A 17062-nucleotide genomic window follows, 5' to 3' on the forward strand; every position below is an offset into this window, starting at 1 on the left:
TTTGGAAATCGAGGTCCCAGAGTCTGGAGGAAGACAGGAGAGGCACAGGATCCACGTTGCCTGAAGTCTAGTGTAAAGTTTCCACCATCAGTGATGGTTTGGGGTGCCATGTCATCTGCTGGTGTCGGTCCACTCTGTTTCCTGAGATCCAGGGTCAACGCAGCCGTCTACCAGCAAGTTTTAGAGCACTTCATGCTTCCTGCTGCTGACCTGCTCTATGGAGATGGAGATTTCAAGTTCCAACAGGACTTGGCGCCTGCACACAGCGCAAAATCTACCAGTGCCTGGTTTACGGACCATGGTATTTCTGTTCTAAATTGGCCCGCCAACTCCCCTGACCTTAGCCCCATAGAAAATCTGTGGGGTATTGTGAAAAGGAAGATGCAGAATGCCAGACCCAAAAACGCAGAAGAGTTGAAGGCCACTATCAGAGCAACCTGGGCTCTCATAACACCTGAGCAGTGCCAGAAACTCATCACTCCATGCCACGCCGCATTAACGCAGTAATTGAGGCAAAAGGAGCTCCAACCAAGTATTGAGTATTGTACATGCTCATATTTTTCATTTTCATACTTTTCAGTTGGCCAACATTTCTAAAAATCCCTTTTTTGTATTAGCCTTAAGTAATATTCTAATTTTGTGACACACGGAATTTTGGATTTTCATTTGTTGCCACTTCAAATCATCAAAATTAAATGAAATAAACATTGGAATGCATCAGTCTGTGTGCAATGAATAAATATAATGAACAAGTTACACCTTTTGAATGCAATTACTGAAATAAATCAAGTTTTTCCAAATATTCTAATTTACTGGCTTTTACCTGTATGTATGAAATATTTGATTTGGTGAATTCTAGCTGTCAATATACTCCTCCCCTCTTAACCACGCCCCGCCCAACCCCCGACCACGCCCCCAAACCCCACCCCCCACCTCCCGAAATCGGAGGTCTCAAGGTTGGCAAGTATGGTTACCTCACCAATGCGCTTTTGGAAGAATAAGTCGAAAGTTCCTATAAACACACTCGGCAACCTTGTGGACAGCCTTCCCAGAAAAGTTGAAGCTGTAATAGCTGCAAAAGGTGGACCGACATCATATTGAACCCTATGGGTTAGGAATGGGATGGCACTTCAAGTTCATATGTGAGTCAAGGCAGGTGGCCAAATACTATCTTATACTTCCTTAGTGACTGATATGAATATATTGGCAAATTTTCCCCCAAATTTTAAGGTACCTCATGATTTGGCTTGTAAAAAGACATATTGGGTTAGAAATCCGTGTCAAAGATATGTCAGGGAGACATGCAACATTATGTTCAATTTGTTATCGAACATTTTCTTTCCTATGATTTTAGTATAAAACATCCATCCATCCATCCATCTTCTTCCGCTTATCCGAGGTCGGGTCGCGGGGGCAGCAGCCTAAGCAGGGAAGCCCAGACTTCCCTCTCCCCAGCCACTTCGTCCAGCTCCTCCCGGGGGATCCCGAGGCGTTCCCAGGCCAGCCGGGAGACATAGTCTTCCAAACGTGTCCTGGGTCTTCCTCGTGGCCTCCTACCGGTCGGACATGCCCTAAACACCTCCTTAGGGAGGCGCTCGGGTGGCATCCTGACCAGATGCCCGAACCACCTCATCTGGCTCCTCTCGATGCGGAGGAGCAGCGGCTTTACTTTGAGCTCCCCCCGGATGACAGAGCTTCTCACCCTATCTCTAAGGGAGAGCCCCGCCACCCGGCGGAGGAAACTCATTTCGGCCGCTTGTACCCGTGATCTTGTCCTTTCGGTCATAACCCAAAGCTCATGACCATAGGTGAGGATGGGAACGTAGATCGACCGGTAAATTGAGAGCTTTGCCTTCCGGCTCAGCTCCTTCTTCACCACAACGGATCGATACAGCGTCCGCATTACTGAAGACGCCGCACCGATCCGCCTGTCGATCTCACGATCCACTCTTCCCTCACTCGTGAACAAGACTCCGAGGTACTTGAACTCCTCCACTTGGGGCAAGATCTCCTCCCCAACCCGGAGATGGCACTCCACCCTTTTCCGGGCGAGAACCATGGACTCGGACTTGGAGGTGCTGATTCTCATCCCAGTCGCTTCACACTCAGCTGCGAACCGATCCAGTGAGAGCTGAAGATCCTGGCCAGATGAAGCCATCAGGACCAAATCATCTGCAAAAAGCAGAGACCTAATCCTGCAGCCACCAAACCGGATCCCCTCAACGCCTTGACTGCGCCTAGAAATTCTGTCCATATAAGTTATGAACAGAATCGGTGACAAAGGGCAGCCTTGGCGGAGTCCAACCCTCACCGGAAACGTGTCCGACTTACTGCCGGCAATGCGAACCAAGCTCTGACACTGATCATACAGGGAGCGGACCGCCACAATCAGACAGTCCGAAACCCCATACTCTCTGAGCACTCCCCACAGGACTTCCCGAGGGACACGGTTGAATGCCTTCTCCAAGTCCACAAAGCACATGTAGACTGGTTGGGCAAACTCCCATGCACCCTCAAGGACCCTGCCGAGAGTATAGAGCTGGTCCACAGTTCCACGACCAGGACGAAAACCACACTGTTCCTCCTGAATCCGAGGTTCGACTATCCGGCGTAGCCTCCTCTCCAGTACACCTGAATAGACCTTACCGGGAAGGCTGAGGAGTGTGATCCCACGATAGTTAGAACACACCCTCCGGTTCCCCTTTTTAAAGAGAGGAACCACCACCCCGGTCTGCCAATCCAGAGGTACTGCCCCCGATGTCCACGCGATGCTGCAGAGTCTTGTCAACCAAGACAGCCCTACAGCATCCAGAGCCTTAAGGAACTCCGGGCGGATCTCATCCACCCCCGGGGCCTTGCCACCGAGGAGCTTTTTAACTACCTCAGCAACCTCATCCCCAGAAATAGGAGAGCCCACCACAGATTCCTCAGGCACTGCTTCCTCATAGGAAGACGTGTTGGTGGGATTGAGGAGGTCTTCGAAGTATTCCCTCCACCGATCCACAACTTCCGCAGTCGAGGTCAGCAGAACACCATCCGCACCATACACGGTGTTGGTAGTGCACTGCTTCCCCTTCCTGAGGCGGTGGATGGTGGTCCAGAATCGCTTCGAAGCCGTATAAAACATGCATCAAATTAAATTCAAGTTTGATTTAAAAAGTAGAGGGCTACACAACTTGTATAAACAGTATAAATTGCACTTCTACATCCTGAAACAGGAGTTCAACAAAGAAGAGCATGAAAGTGACAAAAAAAAAGCCAGAAATCATCGAATAGAGCTACACTCCAAAGTAAATGCTGTACATTTGCATTCTGTTACTAGAACGGATGACAGTCAATAACTTCATAGACACAACTAATACCGGATAAAGTCAAATAGATCCGTAACCAAAAAAACACTCTATATTTTTTTATTGTTTTATGGCGTTATGCATGTCTGCGATATTATGTGGGAAACAACTACAAGAGCACACGTCATTCACTAAATGTACTATGAAAAAGTTGAGTTAGGCTAATCCACAATGTTGGTTATAGAGAACACACACCTGCGATTCATGAAATCACAATTATTAGACATACATTTTCAGATCTAGTATAATAAAAAAAAAATAGGTCAAATCATGCAGAAAGCAAAGAACAACATGATATCGAATGCACAACAATTATTCTCGACAAGATAAGAGAAATACAACTTTAGAGAGAAAAAAACACAACTACAGCCTATGTTTATATGAAACTAAATTAAAGAATGGGATTAAAGAAATAACTCAAACAAAACAAATACAGTCCTAGCCATTTCCTAGGAACAATATAAGCAAATTATGTTTCCATGGATCATAGTTGTTAACTGTGTAATCTGTAAGCTTTTATTACATTATTCAGAGGTCAAAAAGGTTGGGAACAACTGAAGTAAACACTATGGCCGCACGATTATGGATGTAACAATATGAACGTTTCATATCACGATATTGCGGACAAAATGATTACAAATATGGATTAAGGCTGAATCGACGTAGTCGACGTCATCGGTTACGTAAATACGTCGACGCCGTTTTTGTGCGTCGGCGCATCGCATATTTACGTCACACTACTGTCATGGCGGAGCGCAAAGCAGACGATGCGAGCGAGGGGAAAAAAGCACGTCAAAAGTCGTCAAAAGTGTCGGAGTATTTCAATAAACGGCCTAATAATGTTGTTGTATGCACACTGTGTCGAGCGGAAATGGCCTATCATAGCAGCACAACGGCTATGAACGAACATTTGAAAAGAAAACCCCCGACAGCGTTCTTGCCATCACCATCAACAAGTCAATCGTCCGCGTGCGTATACGTTGTCATTATTACACAAAAACATGAATGTGTCATTTGTATCTGCGTTGTAAATTCATAAACTAAAGCACCGTTTCGCTCTGAGAGGCGCGTTTGGCGTGCCTGTTCAGTGTTTACAAAGACGCGCTCTTTAACGCTGTGGAGAGGCGGCGGCGGCGGCGAGCGAGCGGCGAGGCGGGGCGCGCCGGGAGCGACGCCGCAAGAGACAGGGGACGACGAGCGAGCGAGGAAGAGGAGCTGAAAAGCGAGGAAAGAAAGAGAAAAGAGTTGGAAGAGAAAAGACTTTGTGTAAAATTAAAAGATTGTAAACCTGGCAAAGCCGTCTGGCGTTCAGTCTGTCGGTCCTGAAAGAACCCCACGGCACAAGACGTGTCACAAACGCTAACGTTAATTAGTTGTGCAAATACCTTTTACAACATTAACAGTTACATATACTATGTACAAACCAACAATTAACTTTCACTTTAATCATACTATCATTGTTGTGTTATTAAGCAAAATAAGCAATACTTTTACTTTTGTTGAAATGTTTACACTGTACACTTTTTTGTATTGGATGTTTAGCTTTATTTTTGCACATTTTAGCAAATAAGCAATACTTTTACTTTTGTTGAAATGTTTACACTTGTTACAGAATATTTCCGTTTTGCACTTTTTTGTATTGGATGTTTATCTTTATTTTTGCACATTTTAAAGCAAAATAAGCAATACTTTTACTTTTTAAATGCTTATACTATTCCAGAATATTAAGATTTGCACTGGATGTTTACTTTTATATTTGCACATTAAAAAGCAAATAAGCTACTTTTAATTTTGTTAAATGTTAAAAGTTTTAAATGTTTACATTGTTACAGAATATTTTGTCATGTTGTTGTCAATGTTGACTGAGTGGCCATACTTTTTTTTTTGTAAATAAAAGCCATGCCTTTTGAAAAAACTGGCCTACTTTTTTTTTTTCCTCTTCATTTTAAATAAAAAAAATAATCGGTAAAAGGAAAAATAATCTATAGATTAATCGAAAAAAATAATCTATAGATTAACCGATTAATCGAAAAAAATAATCTATAGATTAATCGATAGAAAAATAATCGTTAGCTGCAGCCCTAATATGGATATTATAATGGTATTGTTGAATGTGCTTAACAATAGGTCATTGGGATTTTTAAGCTAGTTCGCAATTAGTTCCAGGAAATGAGCGAAATCGCCACACATTTTTCCAAAGTGCGGCAACGGCATTTTATCAACAACACCCAGAAAAGTTGAAAAGGATTCGCAAATCATTCTATTCTGTTTTTATTTATGATTTACACAAAGTGTGAAGGTTGTCTGTCTATCTGTGTTGGACCCTGCGATGAGGTGGCGACTTGTCCAAGGGGTACCCCGCCTTCCGCCCATGCGCAGCTGAGATAGGCCCCAGCACCCCCACGCGACTCCGAAAGGGACAAACGGTAAAAAATGGATGGATGGATGGGATGGGTACTCATTCACGATTGTATGCGAATTTAAATTTCAAACGGTTGTATGAGCCGTTACGAGCAATCGTTACATCCCTACAAAATTGACTGAAGTTAGGGTCAAAATTCGTTGGGACAAAAAATTGAAAAAAAAAAAATTCCTCCATTTATATAATAATTCTTTAAATTTTCCTTCACGAGATGCATCACAAACGAGGGCTTCCATTTACATAAAAATCTAACGGCTGTGGTTGATAAGGTTACATTATTTCAATGGAGCTAAGCCTGCTTTGGGTATCGACTTTTGAGTATTATTGCCATGAAGAAAGTCAGAAAGACCAATAAGAGTTTCCTTAGTTGAAATACTGAAAATCAATTATCCGTGTCGGCCGACTGATCGTTGAAGCGCCAATTTTAAGATGTTATTCTTTATCTGAAGCTGACCCCAACCCTTCTTGTAACACGTGTTCTCCGTTGTGTGTTCTCCTGTGTATCACCATTTTGGACTTTTGAGAGAATTTTTTATCGCAATATGAACAACTAAAGGGTTTTTCCCCCGTGTGCGTTCTCATATGCGAGACCATGGTTAGCTTTCGAGCAAATCTTTTATCGCAAATCAAACAGCTAAAGGGTCTCTCCCCGGTGTGCGTTCGCATGTGCGAGCGAAACGTCGCGTCTTGAGAAAAACTTTTATCGCAAACCGAGCACCTGAAGGGTCTTTCTCCCGTGTGCGTTCTCATGTGCGTGACGACGTTGACTTTCCGAGAGAATCTTTGGTCGCAAATTGAACACCTGAAGGGTTTCTCTCCTGTGTGTCTCCTCATGTGTACTACCATCGCGCCTTTCTGGGAGAATCCTTTACCGCAAACTGAGCAAATGAAAGGTTTTTCTCCGGTGTGTGTCCGCATGTGTTGGGTCAAATTGCACTTCTGAGTGAAGCTTTTATCACAAACGGAGCAAGCCCATTGTTCTTTAACCGTCTTGTTAGAGCATTCCGATTGCTTTTTGTCAGTGTCAGTCCAAATATCATCTTCACAGTCTGTATCACTGCTCAAAGGTTCTTGGGCATCATCTCGGTCTTTATCCTCAGGGCAGTGTGACTTCGTCTCATCACTATCTGATATTGGAGCTAAGAGGTGGTCTGCTTGTGATCCTCCACAGTGGTCTCCGTGGACTATTGTTGTCAGGTATTGCGACAAGCTTCTTCTGCTTGGTTTGGAATGAAGCTCTGAGGATTTGTCTGGATGGTCTTCGGTCTTCACAGAGACACCAGTCAGTGGAAACTTGATGAGATCAGCCTTCTCCTGCCCTAGAAGACGCTCGCCCTTCTGAGTTATCCAGAGTTCATCCTCTTCCTCTTTAATGCAGGGGGGCTTTGGATCCTCCTGTATTAAAGTGGAGCTCACCGCTCGCGGCTGAGAAGGGCTTCCTCCCTGACGACCAAACAGCTGCTGGACGTCTGCGGGATACAAACTCAATTTAGCTCAGATAATGATCCTTGAGATGTTTCTCCAAGAGCTTGCTACGCATTTTTATTTATGTATTGTATGTGTGCATAGTAGGGGTGTAACGGTACACAAACATTTCGGTTCGGTACGTACCTCGGTTTAGAGGTCACGGTTCGGTTTATTTTCGGTACAGTAAGAAAACAACAAAATATACATTTTTTGGTTATTTATTTACCAAATTTGTAAACAATGGCTTTATCCTTTTAACATTGGCAACACTATAATAATTCTGCCCACGTTAATCAACATTAAACTGCCTCAAGTTGTTGCTCAGATTAAATAAAATGACAAAACTTTTCTTCTACATATAAAAAGTGCAACATTACCGTATTTTCCGCACCATTAGCCGCACCTAAAAACCACAAATTTACTCAAAAGCTGACAGTGCGGCTTTTAACCCGGTGCGCTTTATATATGGATAAATATTAAGATTCATTTTCATAAAGTTTCGTTCTCGCAACTTCGGTAAACAGCCGCCATCTTTTTTCCCGGTAGAGCAGGAAGCGCTTCTTCTTCTACGCAAGCAACCGCCAAGGTAAGCACCCGCCCCCATAGAACAGGAAGCGCTTCTTCTTGTACTGTAAGCAACCACCCGCCCCCGGAAGAAGAAGAAGCGCGCGGTGCATGCTGGGATATGTGACGTTTCATTTCCATTTGTGTGTTTATGTAAAGACCCCAAAATGGCTCCTATTAAGTGTGTTGTCTGTCTAATTATAAATAATGCAGACGAGGCCTGTTAACTGAGTTCTCAACGTTTACTCACAGCGTGCTCATAACCACATTCTAACTGCCAGCATACAACGCTTCTCAGGGCTACCGCGCATGCTCGCAACTATCGTTGCATGCTGGGTAGTGTAGTTGTTATATTTGCTAGCTCATAACGTCACATTAAGAGACACGCTTACGCGCTTAATTCAATACTCGCCGTCATTCCGGGTGGATTGACAAAAGACCTCCAGCCGCTAGATATTGGTGTCAACAGGGCATTCGAAGCTAGACTGCTAACTGCGTGGGAACAATGGATGACAGAAGGCGAACACACCTTCACTAAGACAGGGAGGCAGCGCCAGACGACGCCAACATCTGCCAGTGGATCGTAAATGCCTGGGCAGATATTTCGGTCACAACTGTGGTCCGAGCTTTCCGGAAGGCAGGATTCACAGAACTGCTGGATAACAGTGACACTGACTCCGATGACTTCGACGAGACGGAACCGGCCATTTTGGATCTCACATTTGCCCAACTTTTCACTTCGGACACCGAAGACGAAGGATTTACGAATGAAGAATAACTTCAGAAAGTGAGCGCTATGTTTATTTTGTGTGTTGTGACATTAACGTTCGAGCAACATTATGTTGCTATTGCTCTGCACTATTTTGAATTTTACTATGTTTGTGATTGCACATTTGCGTACATTTTGGGACAGAGTTGTTAGAACGCTGGTTTTCAATATATTATTAAAGTTTGACTGACCTATCTGACTGTTTTTTTGACATTCCCTTTAGCGCAGCGTAGGCGCGGCTTATAGTCCGGGGCGGCTTATTGGTGGACAAAGTTATGAAATATGCCATTCATTGAAGGTGCGGCTAATAATCCGGTGCGCCTTATAGTGCGGAAAATACGGTACATACCTGCCAACTTTTGAAATCAGAAAAACCTAGTAGAAAAAGGTAAAGTGAAATAACAGACAGACAGGGCTTTGCTGTCCGTAACACACACACACGCCGCAAAATGAGCTAACATTACGGAAAGCGAATTAGCCTTCACCTCAAGCCAGGACTGCGAGCGATCTGGACTGCCTTTTATATTTCTAGAAAGTCAACAGGCTCATAGTGATGTTACCAGTAGTTGACTGGGAGGTGTTTATTATCATTTGGGGAGAGTCCCGCTGCCTGATGATTACCTGCTAAACGCTAAGTACTGACTACATGCGCTCTGAATACGCACTGCTGATTGGCTGTTACCGCTCTGTTTGTAACCAATCAGATGGTTGTGTGGGTGGGACAATGCTGGGTAGAGTACTGACAGAGACAGAGGCAGAAAGAAGCGGAGGCGGCTACTTAATATGTTCGTGTGGAAACTCGTTTGGTACACCTCCGAACCGAAACCCCCGTACCGAAACGGTTCAATACAAATACACGTACCGTTACACCCGTAGTGCATAGTGTTTAATGCCATGACCATTAAATTAGTGCCTTGCCAGAATGATGATCACTGTGTACAAGATAATCTCTCCCCCTTTTTTGACACTGCAGGCCCTGTGAAGCTCCTTCAGCAACACGCTGTACGCAGTGTACATTTGTAAATACTGTGATGTATATTCTTTTTATTCCGGTGCGCAATGTGTGCTGGATGTATATATATAGTGTACTATTTATTTTTTCTTACTTTTATTCTGTATGTTTGATGTTTTTTTTGTTGTTCTCCAGACTAGGAAGGTAACGATATGAACATTTCATAAAACAAGTTTTCGTGAACAAAATTATCCCAGTTATTTTATTACAGCGGTATTGTCGTATGTCAGGGATGTCAAACCCAGTTAAAGCTGTCATTAGAGGGCCGCTAAAATAAAAATAAAAATAAAAATAAAACTATTGAATAATAAATAAATACATTTGAAAAAGAGGGCCGCTTGTAACAGCCAATAATGTATGAATTTCCCTCTGGATTTCATTATTAATTAAAGCTGCAAGCAGCGATGGACGGGACCGACTTTGACGGCACATAAAATCCAAACCGGAGCAGTAATTAAAACTCTTTGGTCAACTTTCAATCAGAAGGGTTCAATCTCTCCCCTGTGCTGGTTTGAAGCCGACACGACAAACGCGCTCAGAGGAGATAATGTTTGAAAAAAGGTGACCGGTTTTTACAAAACTTTTGTTTTGAAGGGGGAATTGCAAACTTCCTGTTGATTTTTGCTGGGGGTTGTCAATATATGAAATGGAGGTCTAAGTGAGACCTACATAGAGGTTTTTGTTTCATGTCTATAAGACATTCCTACTGGAAGTTACAGGCAGTTTTGTCTGAGTTTTCTTCCAAGGAGCAGTTGTGTCTGTGTTTTCTTCCTCGGGGGCGCTAGAGCGCAATTTTAAATTTTGGGGTTGGCTTTTTTATTAGATCGCAGTTTTTGCCAGTCCTGATGTGTGTGTCCAGTTTGGTGAGTTTTGAAGCATGTTAAGGGGGTCAAATTATAGCTCAAAGAGGCAAAAGTGACTGTTTTTACAAAACTTTTGTTTTGAACGGGGAATTGCCAACTTCCTGTTGATTTTTGCTGAAGGATGTCAATGTATGAAATCTAGGTCTAAGTCAGACCTACATAGAAGGTTTTTTTTCATGTCTCTATGACATTCCTACCGGAAGTTACAAGCAGTTTTGTCTGTGTTTTTTCCTAGGGAGCGCTAGAGCGCAATTCTGAGTTTTGGGGTTTGGTTTTTTATTAGATGGCAATTTTCGCCAGTCCTGATGTGTGTGTCAAATATGGTGAGTTTTGAAGCATGTTAAGGGGGTCAAATTACCAGAGGTGTGGACTCGAGTCACATGACTTGGACTCGAGTCAGACTCGAGTCATGAATTTGATGACTTTAGACTCGACTTGACAAAATGTAAAAAGACTTGCAACTCGACTTAGACTTTAACATCAATGACTTGTGACTTCACTTGGACTTGAGCCTTTTGAATTGACATGACTTGACATGACTTGCTACTTTCCCCAAAACCCAAAGATGAAAAAGTTATTCGGGAGCGCTCCGTATTTTTCATTGTGTACTTGTCTATCAGCGTTGCGTGTGTCAGCTGGTGTGGTCTCAGTACAACAGCCAATCAAATTAGATCTACTTTGTTTTCATCACACAGCATTCATCCAATCAAATTGCAGGACAACCAACGAAGAAGACATGTCCAAACCACACGCCAGTGAACAAAAAATGATATCTAAAATAATTTTGTTTGGGTATAAAAATGACGAGGTGGTCAACACAAAACGGTTTGCAGTATGCAACACATGCGGTTCGAAAATTACTGATGGAGAGGCAACAACTTCCAACTTCGTCCGGCATTTGAAGTTGCACAAAGAACGGTAAGTTTTGAATGTAAGATAACGTTTATTGGCTAAGTAACGTGACTTTTATTTGCGGTGTAGTTAAATCAGTGAGGCTGTAAACTCACTGCTAACGTTATTGCAAACACGGGAATCTGTTGCAGTTCACTACCTTATTCATACTTTTTGTTCAGTGATTTTTTTTTAAGCAGGGTTACGTTAGTCAATATATCACACGTAACGTTAGACGGCGGTCAGCAGCACCGCGTATTTTAGCCACCTAAAAAAAGACAAAAATAGTAAAATAAAGGTCAGTTAAACTGTATACTATATTATGAATATGTGTACCGTTTTAGCTAGCTTTCTGACATACTGTTGGTTGTTTACCTCAGTGGTCCCCAACCACCGGGCCGCGGCCCGGTACTGGTCCGTGGATCGATTGGTATCGGGCCGCACAAGAAATACATTTTTTTTTTCTTCTTTTTTTAATTAAATCAACATAAAAAACACAAGATACACTTACAAGTAGTGCACCAACCCAAAACAACTCTCTCCCCCCTTTTGTTCTGGGCATTGAACATGAAGACTCTTCCTTCACTGTTCCGAGTGGCCATGAGAGTCTTGCCTCCAGTGCTCCAGTGGAGCGAGTTTTCAGCCATGGTGGCATCATACTACGCCCCCATCGTGCACAAATGACTGACAGACTCTTGGCTAATTTGGTCTTTTGCAAATGCAATGCAGCATAGGGCCCTGACATATAAAAAGTACAACTTTTTTGTTATGTTCACGTATATGTCATGTTTTTTCAATGTTAACACTTTTGTACAAATAAGTACATTTGCACTTTATTTTTCAATGTGTTTGTTCTGTAAAGGAATGAGTTAATGTTTAAAATGACTGGTTAATAGTGCTATTATAAAGTGCAATGTCAGCACAATTTTCTTTCCTGCAATTTAAAATGCACTTGTTTTAATAAATAAATACAGCGTTTGAAAAGCATACACAATCTGTGTTAATATATTAGTCTGTGGTTAAAAGGACTTGAAAGGACTCGAAACTCAAAATGCAGGACTTAGGACTTGACTTGAGACTTTCCAGTCTTGACTTTGGACTTGACTCGGGGCTTGCCTGTCTTGACTCGGGACTTGACTCGGACTTGAGGGCAAAGACTTGAGACTTACTTGTGACTTGCAAAACAATGACTTGGTCCCACCTCTGCAAATTACAGCTCAAAGAGGCGGCGGAATAATAATAATAGAACCTTACAATTACAATAGGGTAGGTCCTCTGTCCCAAAGGGACATTGCGGTCCCTAATTATATAAATTGTTTTAAGTAGAATGTCGATGTACAGTAAAAACTTACATTTACAAATTTTTACTGTAATAGTGTTTTTAATTTATTTTTTTTTACAATATTTTACGGTAAATGGAAAGACAGTACTACTGTTTTTTTTTTGGGGGGGGGGGGGGGGGGGGGGGGGTATATAAAAAGTTGGCAGCTTAGATGCCATAATTTTTGTGTTAAATTTAATTTTTTTTTTACAACATTATATTGTGAATGGAAAAACAGTACAAGTTCTTTTTTTTTATTCTGGCAATTTAGCTGCCAGTTTTTCTACCGTAAAAACAAATATACTGTATTTACATTTACAGTAACGTTGCAAACAATATTTTACAGTAAAAATATGGCAGCTCAGTCAACAGAATTTTAACGCAAAAAAATTTGAGTTTTTTTCAATTTACAGTAATATGCTGTAAAGAACACCGTAAAATATATTGTCATTTTTATTAATTTGATGGGTAGTTTGCTGTAAAGTTAAGTATTTTTATTTAGACAAAAGCTTGTTTGGAAAGTATGATAATATACTGTAATATTTGTTGCAATATTGGATACTATTAAAGTTGAAAAGGTATGCAATTTGAAGCAGTACATATATTTTTTCTGTCAAAATGAAAAAAATCAATGACATTTAGTAAGAAAATATGCAGTACTTTATTGACACATATCATTTCCAGGTGTTTACGGGCCAGATAAAATGATGTCGCGGGCCAGATCTGGCCCCCCGGCCTTGAGTTTGACACCTGTGTTGTATGTGCTTAAAAAGTACTTATACGCACACTAAAATCTTTTAAAATAAATAGACGAATGAACAAATTAAAAAGATGGTTTGACAAAAACAGACTATCTTTGAATCTCAGTCAAACTAAAATAATGCTATTTGGTAACAGTAGAAGGGAAAGTCAAACACAAACACAAATAGACGGAGAAGATATTGAAAGGGTAAAATAAAACACATTTTGGGTGTAATAATAGATGATAAAATTAAATGGAAATCTCATGTAAAAAATATACAACAAAATAGCAAGAAACACTTCAATAATGAATAAAGCAAAACATGTTCTAGACCATAGGTGTCAAACTCTGGCCCGCGGGCCAAATTTGGCCCAACGTGTAATTTCATTTGGCCCTTGAGGCAATATCAAATTAACATTAGAGCCGGCCCGCCGGTATTATTTTCAGTGCCCCTCTCAAAAGTCTCCCGGGGCAACCATTATCTCGAATTTCTCCCGATTTCCACCCGGACAACAATATTGGGGGCGTCCTCTACAACCTGTCGCCACGTCTGCTTTTCCTCCATACAAACAGCGTGCCGGCCCCTATCACATGATATATGCGGCTTCTACACACACATAAGTGAATGCAAAGTATACTTGATCAACAGCCATACAGGTCACACTGAGGGTGGCCGCATAAACAACTTTAACACTGTTGCAAATATGTGCCACACTGTGAACCCACACCAAACAAGAATGACAAACACATTTAGGGAGAACATCCACACCGTAACACAACAGAACAAATACCCAGAACCCCTTGCAGCACTAACTCTTCCGCGACGCTACAATATACAACCCACCCCGCTACCACCAAACCCGAATATTTGTATGTGGAATTAAATTATGGAATGCATGAACCAAAGACATCAAACAAAGCACCAATACGATTCAGTTTAAAAGACTGTTCAAACTACAAGTGTTACGCTGGGGTTGCAGCTTACTGCGAGGTTTGTTCTCCCAGGATGCAAACGGACGACTCCGGACAGGACTTGCAGGTAGGAACATGATTTAATCAAAAATTAACACTCCAAGCGGTACAAAACAGAAAACAAACCGACAGAACAAGGTGCCGATCGCACCTGAAACTAAGGCTACTACTTAGCACAGACTAGAGCAGTGTTTTTCAACCACTGTGCTGTGCCGTGGGAGATCATCTAGTTTCACTTATTTGGGTTACAAATATTTTTTGCAAACCAGTAATTATAGTCTGCACATGATGTGTTGTTGTTGAGTGTCGGTGCTGTCTAGAGGTCAGCAGAGTAACCGTGTAATACTCCTCCATATCAGTAGGTGGCAGCCGGTAGCTAATTGCTTTGTAGATGTCGGGAACAGCGGGAGGCAGCGTGCAGGTAAAAAGGTGTCTAATGCTTAAACCAAAAATAAACAAAAGGTGAGTGCCCCTAAGAAAAGGCATTGAAGCTTAGGGAAGGCTATGCAGCAGAAAACTAAATCCGAACTGGCTACAAAGTAAACACAAACAGAATGCTGGACGACAGCAAAGACTTACTGTGGAGCAAAGACGGCGTCCACAAAGTACATCCGAACATGACATGACAATCAACAGTGTCCCGACAAAGAAGGATAAAAACAACTGAAATATTCTTGATTGCTAAAACAAGGCAGGTGTGGGGAATAGCGGTCAAGGAAGACATGAAACTGCTACAGGAAAATACCAAAAAAAAGAGAAAAAGCCACCAAATTAGGAGCGCAAGACAAGAACTAAAACACGACACAGAGGAAAACAGCAAAAAACTAAAAATAAGTCAGGGCGTGATGTGACAGGTGGTGACAGTACACCTACTTTGAGACAAGAGCAACATTGATGCACGCTTGGTTATGCTTTAAAGTCATACCCAACAATTGACTTTAAACTTTTTACTGTCAACTGTGTTTCGTTTTTTAATGATTTCCGCTGGTGGTGTGCCTCCGAATTTTTTCAACGCAAAAAAACGTTGAAAAACACTGGACTAGAGAACACTAGAAGGGACTAGGAGACAAGCAAAACCTAGGTGACAGTAGCGTGACGCAAACAAAGAAGCCAGACCGACTGACTGGCAAAGGCAGGCTTAAATAATGTCTCTGATGACAAACAGGTGCGCGTCCCGAACACAAGAGGCAGGTGAAACTAATACGTAACCATGGTAACAAACTCAGAGGTGCATAAACAGGAACTAAAGGAGTCCAAAACTAACAGAAAACACAAGTGACTCGAAAAACTTAGACTATGATCCGGGCAGTGGATCATAACAACAAGTGTTCACAAAGTACACTGAACAAGAATTACGATGAACATCTTGAACCCTTTTTTTTTATAGAGACAATGATTAATGATTTATTTGTCCACTGTTATGTTACAGAGAACAAGGAAATTGGATAAAATTGGTATGAAAAGGCAAGGATTAAATAAGCTCTGCTTCTTCCTACTCCTTTTCGGACGTGCTGTAATGAAACAACTGGAAATATGCGATGCATTTCATTGTGTCGTATGCATGTTCCAAAGAAACTGGAACTGAACTGAACTGAACTGGACTGAACAGTTAGAAAACCCACCATTTTGCATGCTTTGTGTTTCTTATGCTTCATTGATAGTGTTTTAGTCTCAGTATGTATCCTTTTTAATGGCTAAGCCATACTTGCCAACCCTCCCGGATTTTCCGGGAGACTCCCGAAATTCAGCGCCTCTCCCGAAAACCTCCCGGGACAAATTTTCTCCCGAAAATCTCCCGAAATTCAGGCGGACTCAGGTCCATGAGGACCTGAGTCCGCTAACCCACAACATAAACAGCATACCTGCCCAATAACGTTATAACTGTAGAATGATGGAGGGCGAGTTCTTGGTTTCTTATGTGGGTTTATTGTTAGGCAGTTTCATTAACGTCCTCCCAGCGCGGCAACAACACACAACAACAGCAGTCACGTTTTTGAATACCGTAAAGCAGTTTGTCTGCCGTAAACAGCAATGTTGTGACACTCTTAAACAGGACAATACTGCCATCTAGTGCATTTGATGAAAGCACTTTTGTGCGTGCCACACAGAGTGCATCATCAGAGAGGTTCAGCATGGTTCGAAAAATAGTGACAGAGAATAGAACAAGGATGGACAATTCAACCCTTAACTCAACAATGAGTAGATGAGTGTTATGCGTGTGTATATGTGTAAATAAATGAACACTGAAATTCAACTATTTATTATATATATATATATATATATATATATATATATATATATATATATATATAATAAAATAAATATATATATATATAATAAAATACATACATATATATATACGTGTATATATATATATATATATATATATATATATATATATATAGCTAGAATTCACTGAACGTCAAGTATTTCTTATATATATATATATATATATATATATATATATATTTATATATATATATATATATATAAAATCTATGAAATACTTGACTTGGTGAATTCTAGCTGTAAATATACTCCTCCCATTTTAGCCACGCCCCCAACCACGCCCCCGTCCAACCCCGACCACGCCCACCCCCTCCCCCCACCTCCCGAAATCGGAGGTCTCAAGGTTGGCAAGTATGGGCTAAGCTTTTATTGTGGTAAATATTTGTTTGTACTGTCGCAT

General features: G+C 41.6%; 1 protein-coding gene across 3 annotated transcripts in view; it reads right to left on the reverse strand.

Annotated features, from left to right (window-relative positions):
• LOC133578155 (uncharacterized) overlaps positions 1-17062 on the reverse strand; it is a 74376-nt gene that overhangs the window by 41585 nt on the left and 15729 nt on the right. The window contains exon 2 of one of the 3 annotated variants that reach the window (XM_061932349.2): positions 5202-7241. The exons of the other annotated variants lie outside the window; for them this stretch is intronic. Coding sequence (XP_061788333.1) covers positions 6205-7241 — 1037 coding nt within the window. The 3' untranslated portion in view covers positions 5202-6204. Of the gene's footprint in view, positions 1-5201; positions 7242-17062 lie in introns of those variants that run through there. 3 annotated transcript variants of the gene reach the window in all.

The sequence above is a fragment of the Nerophis lumbriciformis genome, linkage group LG03 (genome assembly GCF_033978685.3).
Source record: "Nerophis lumbriciformis linkage group LG03, RoL_Nlum_v2.1, whole genome shotgun sequence".
NCBI classification, from domain to species: domain Eukaryota; kingdom Metazoa; phylum Chordata; class Actinopteri; order Syngnathiformes; family Syngnathidae; genus Nerophis; species Nerophis lumbriciformis.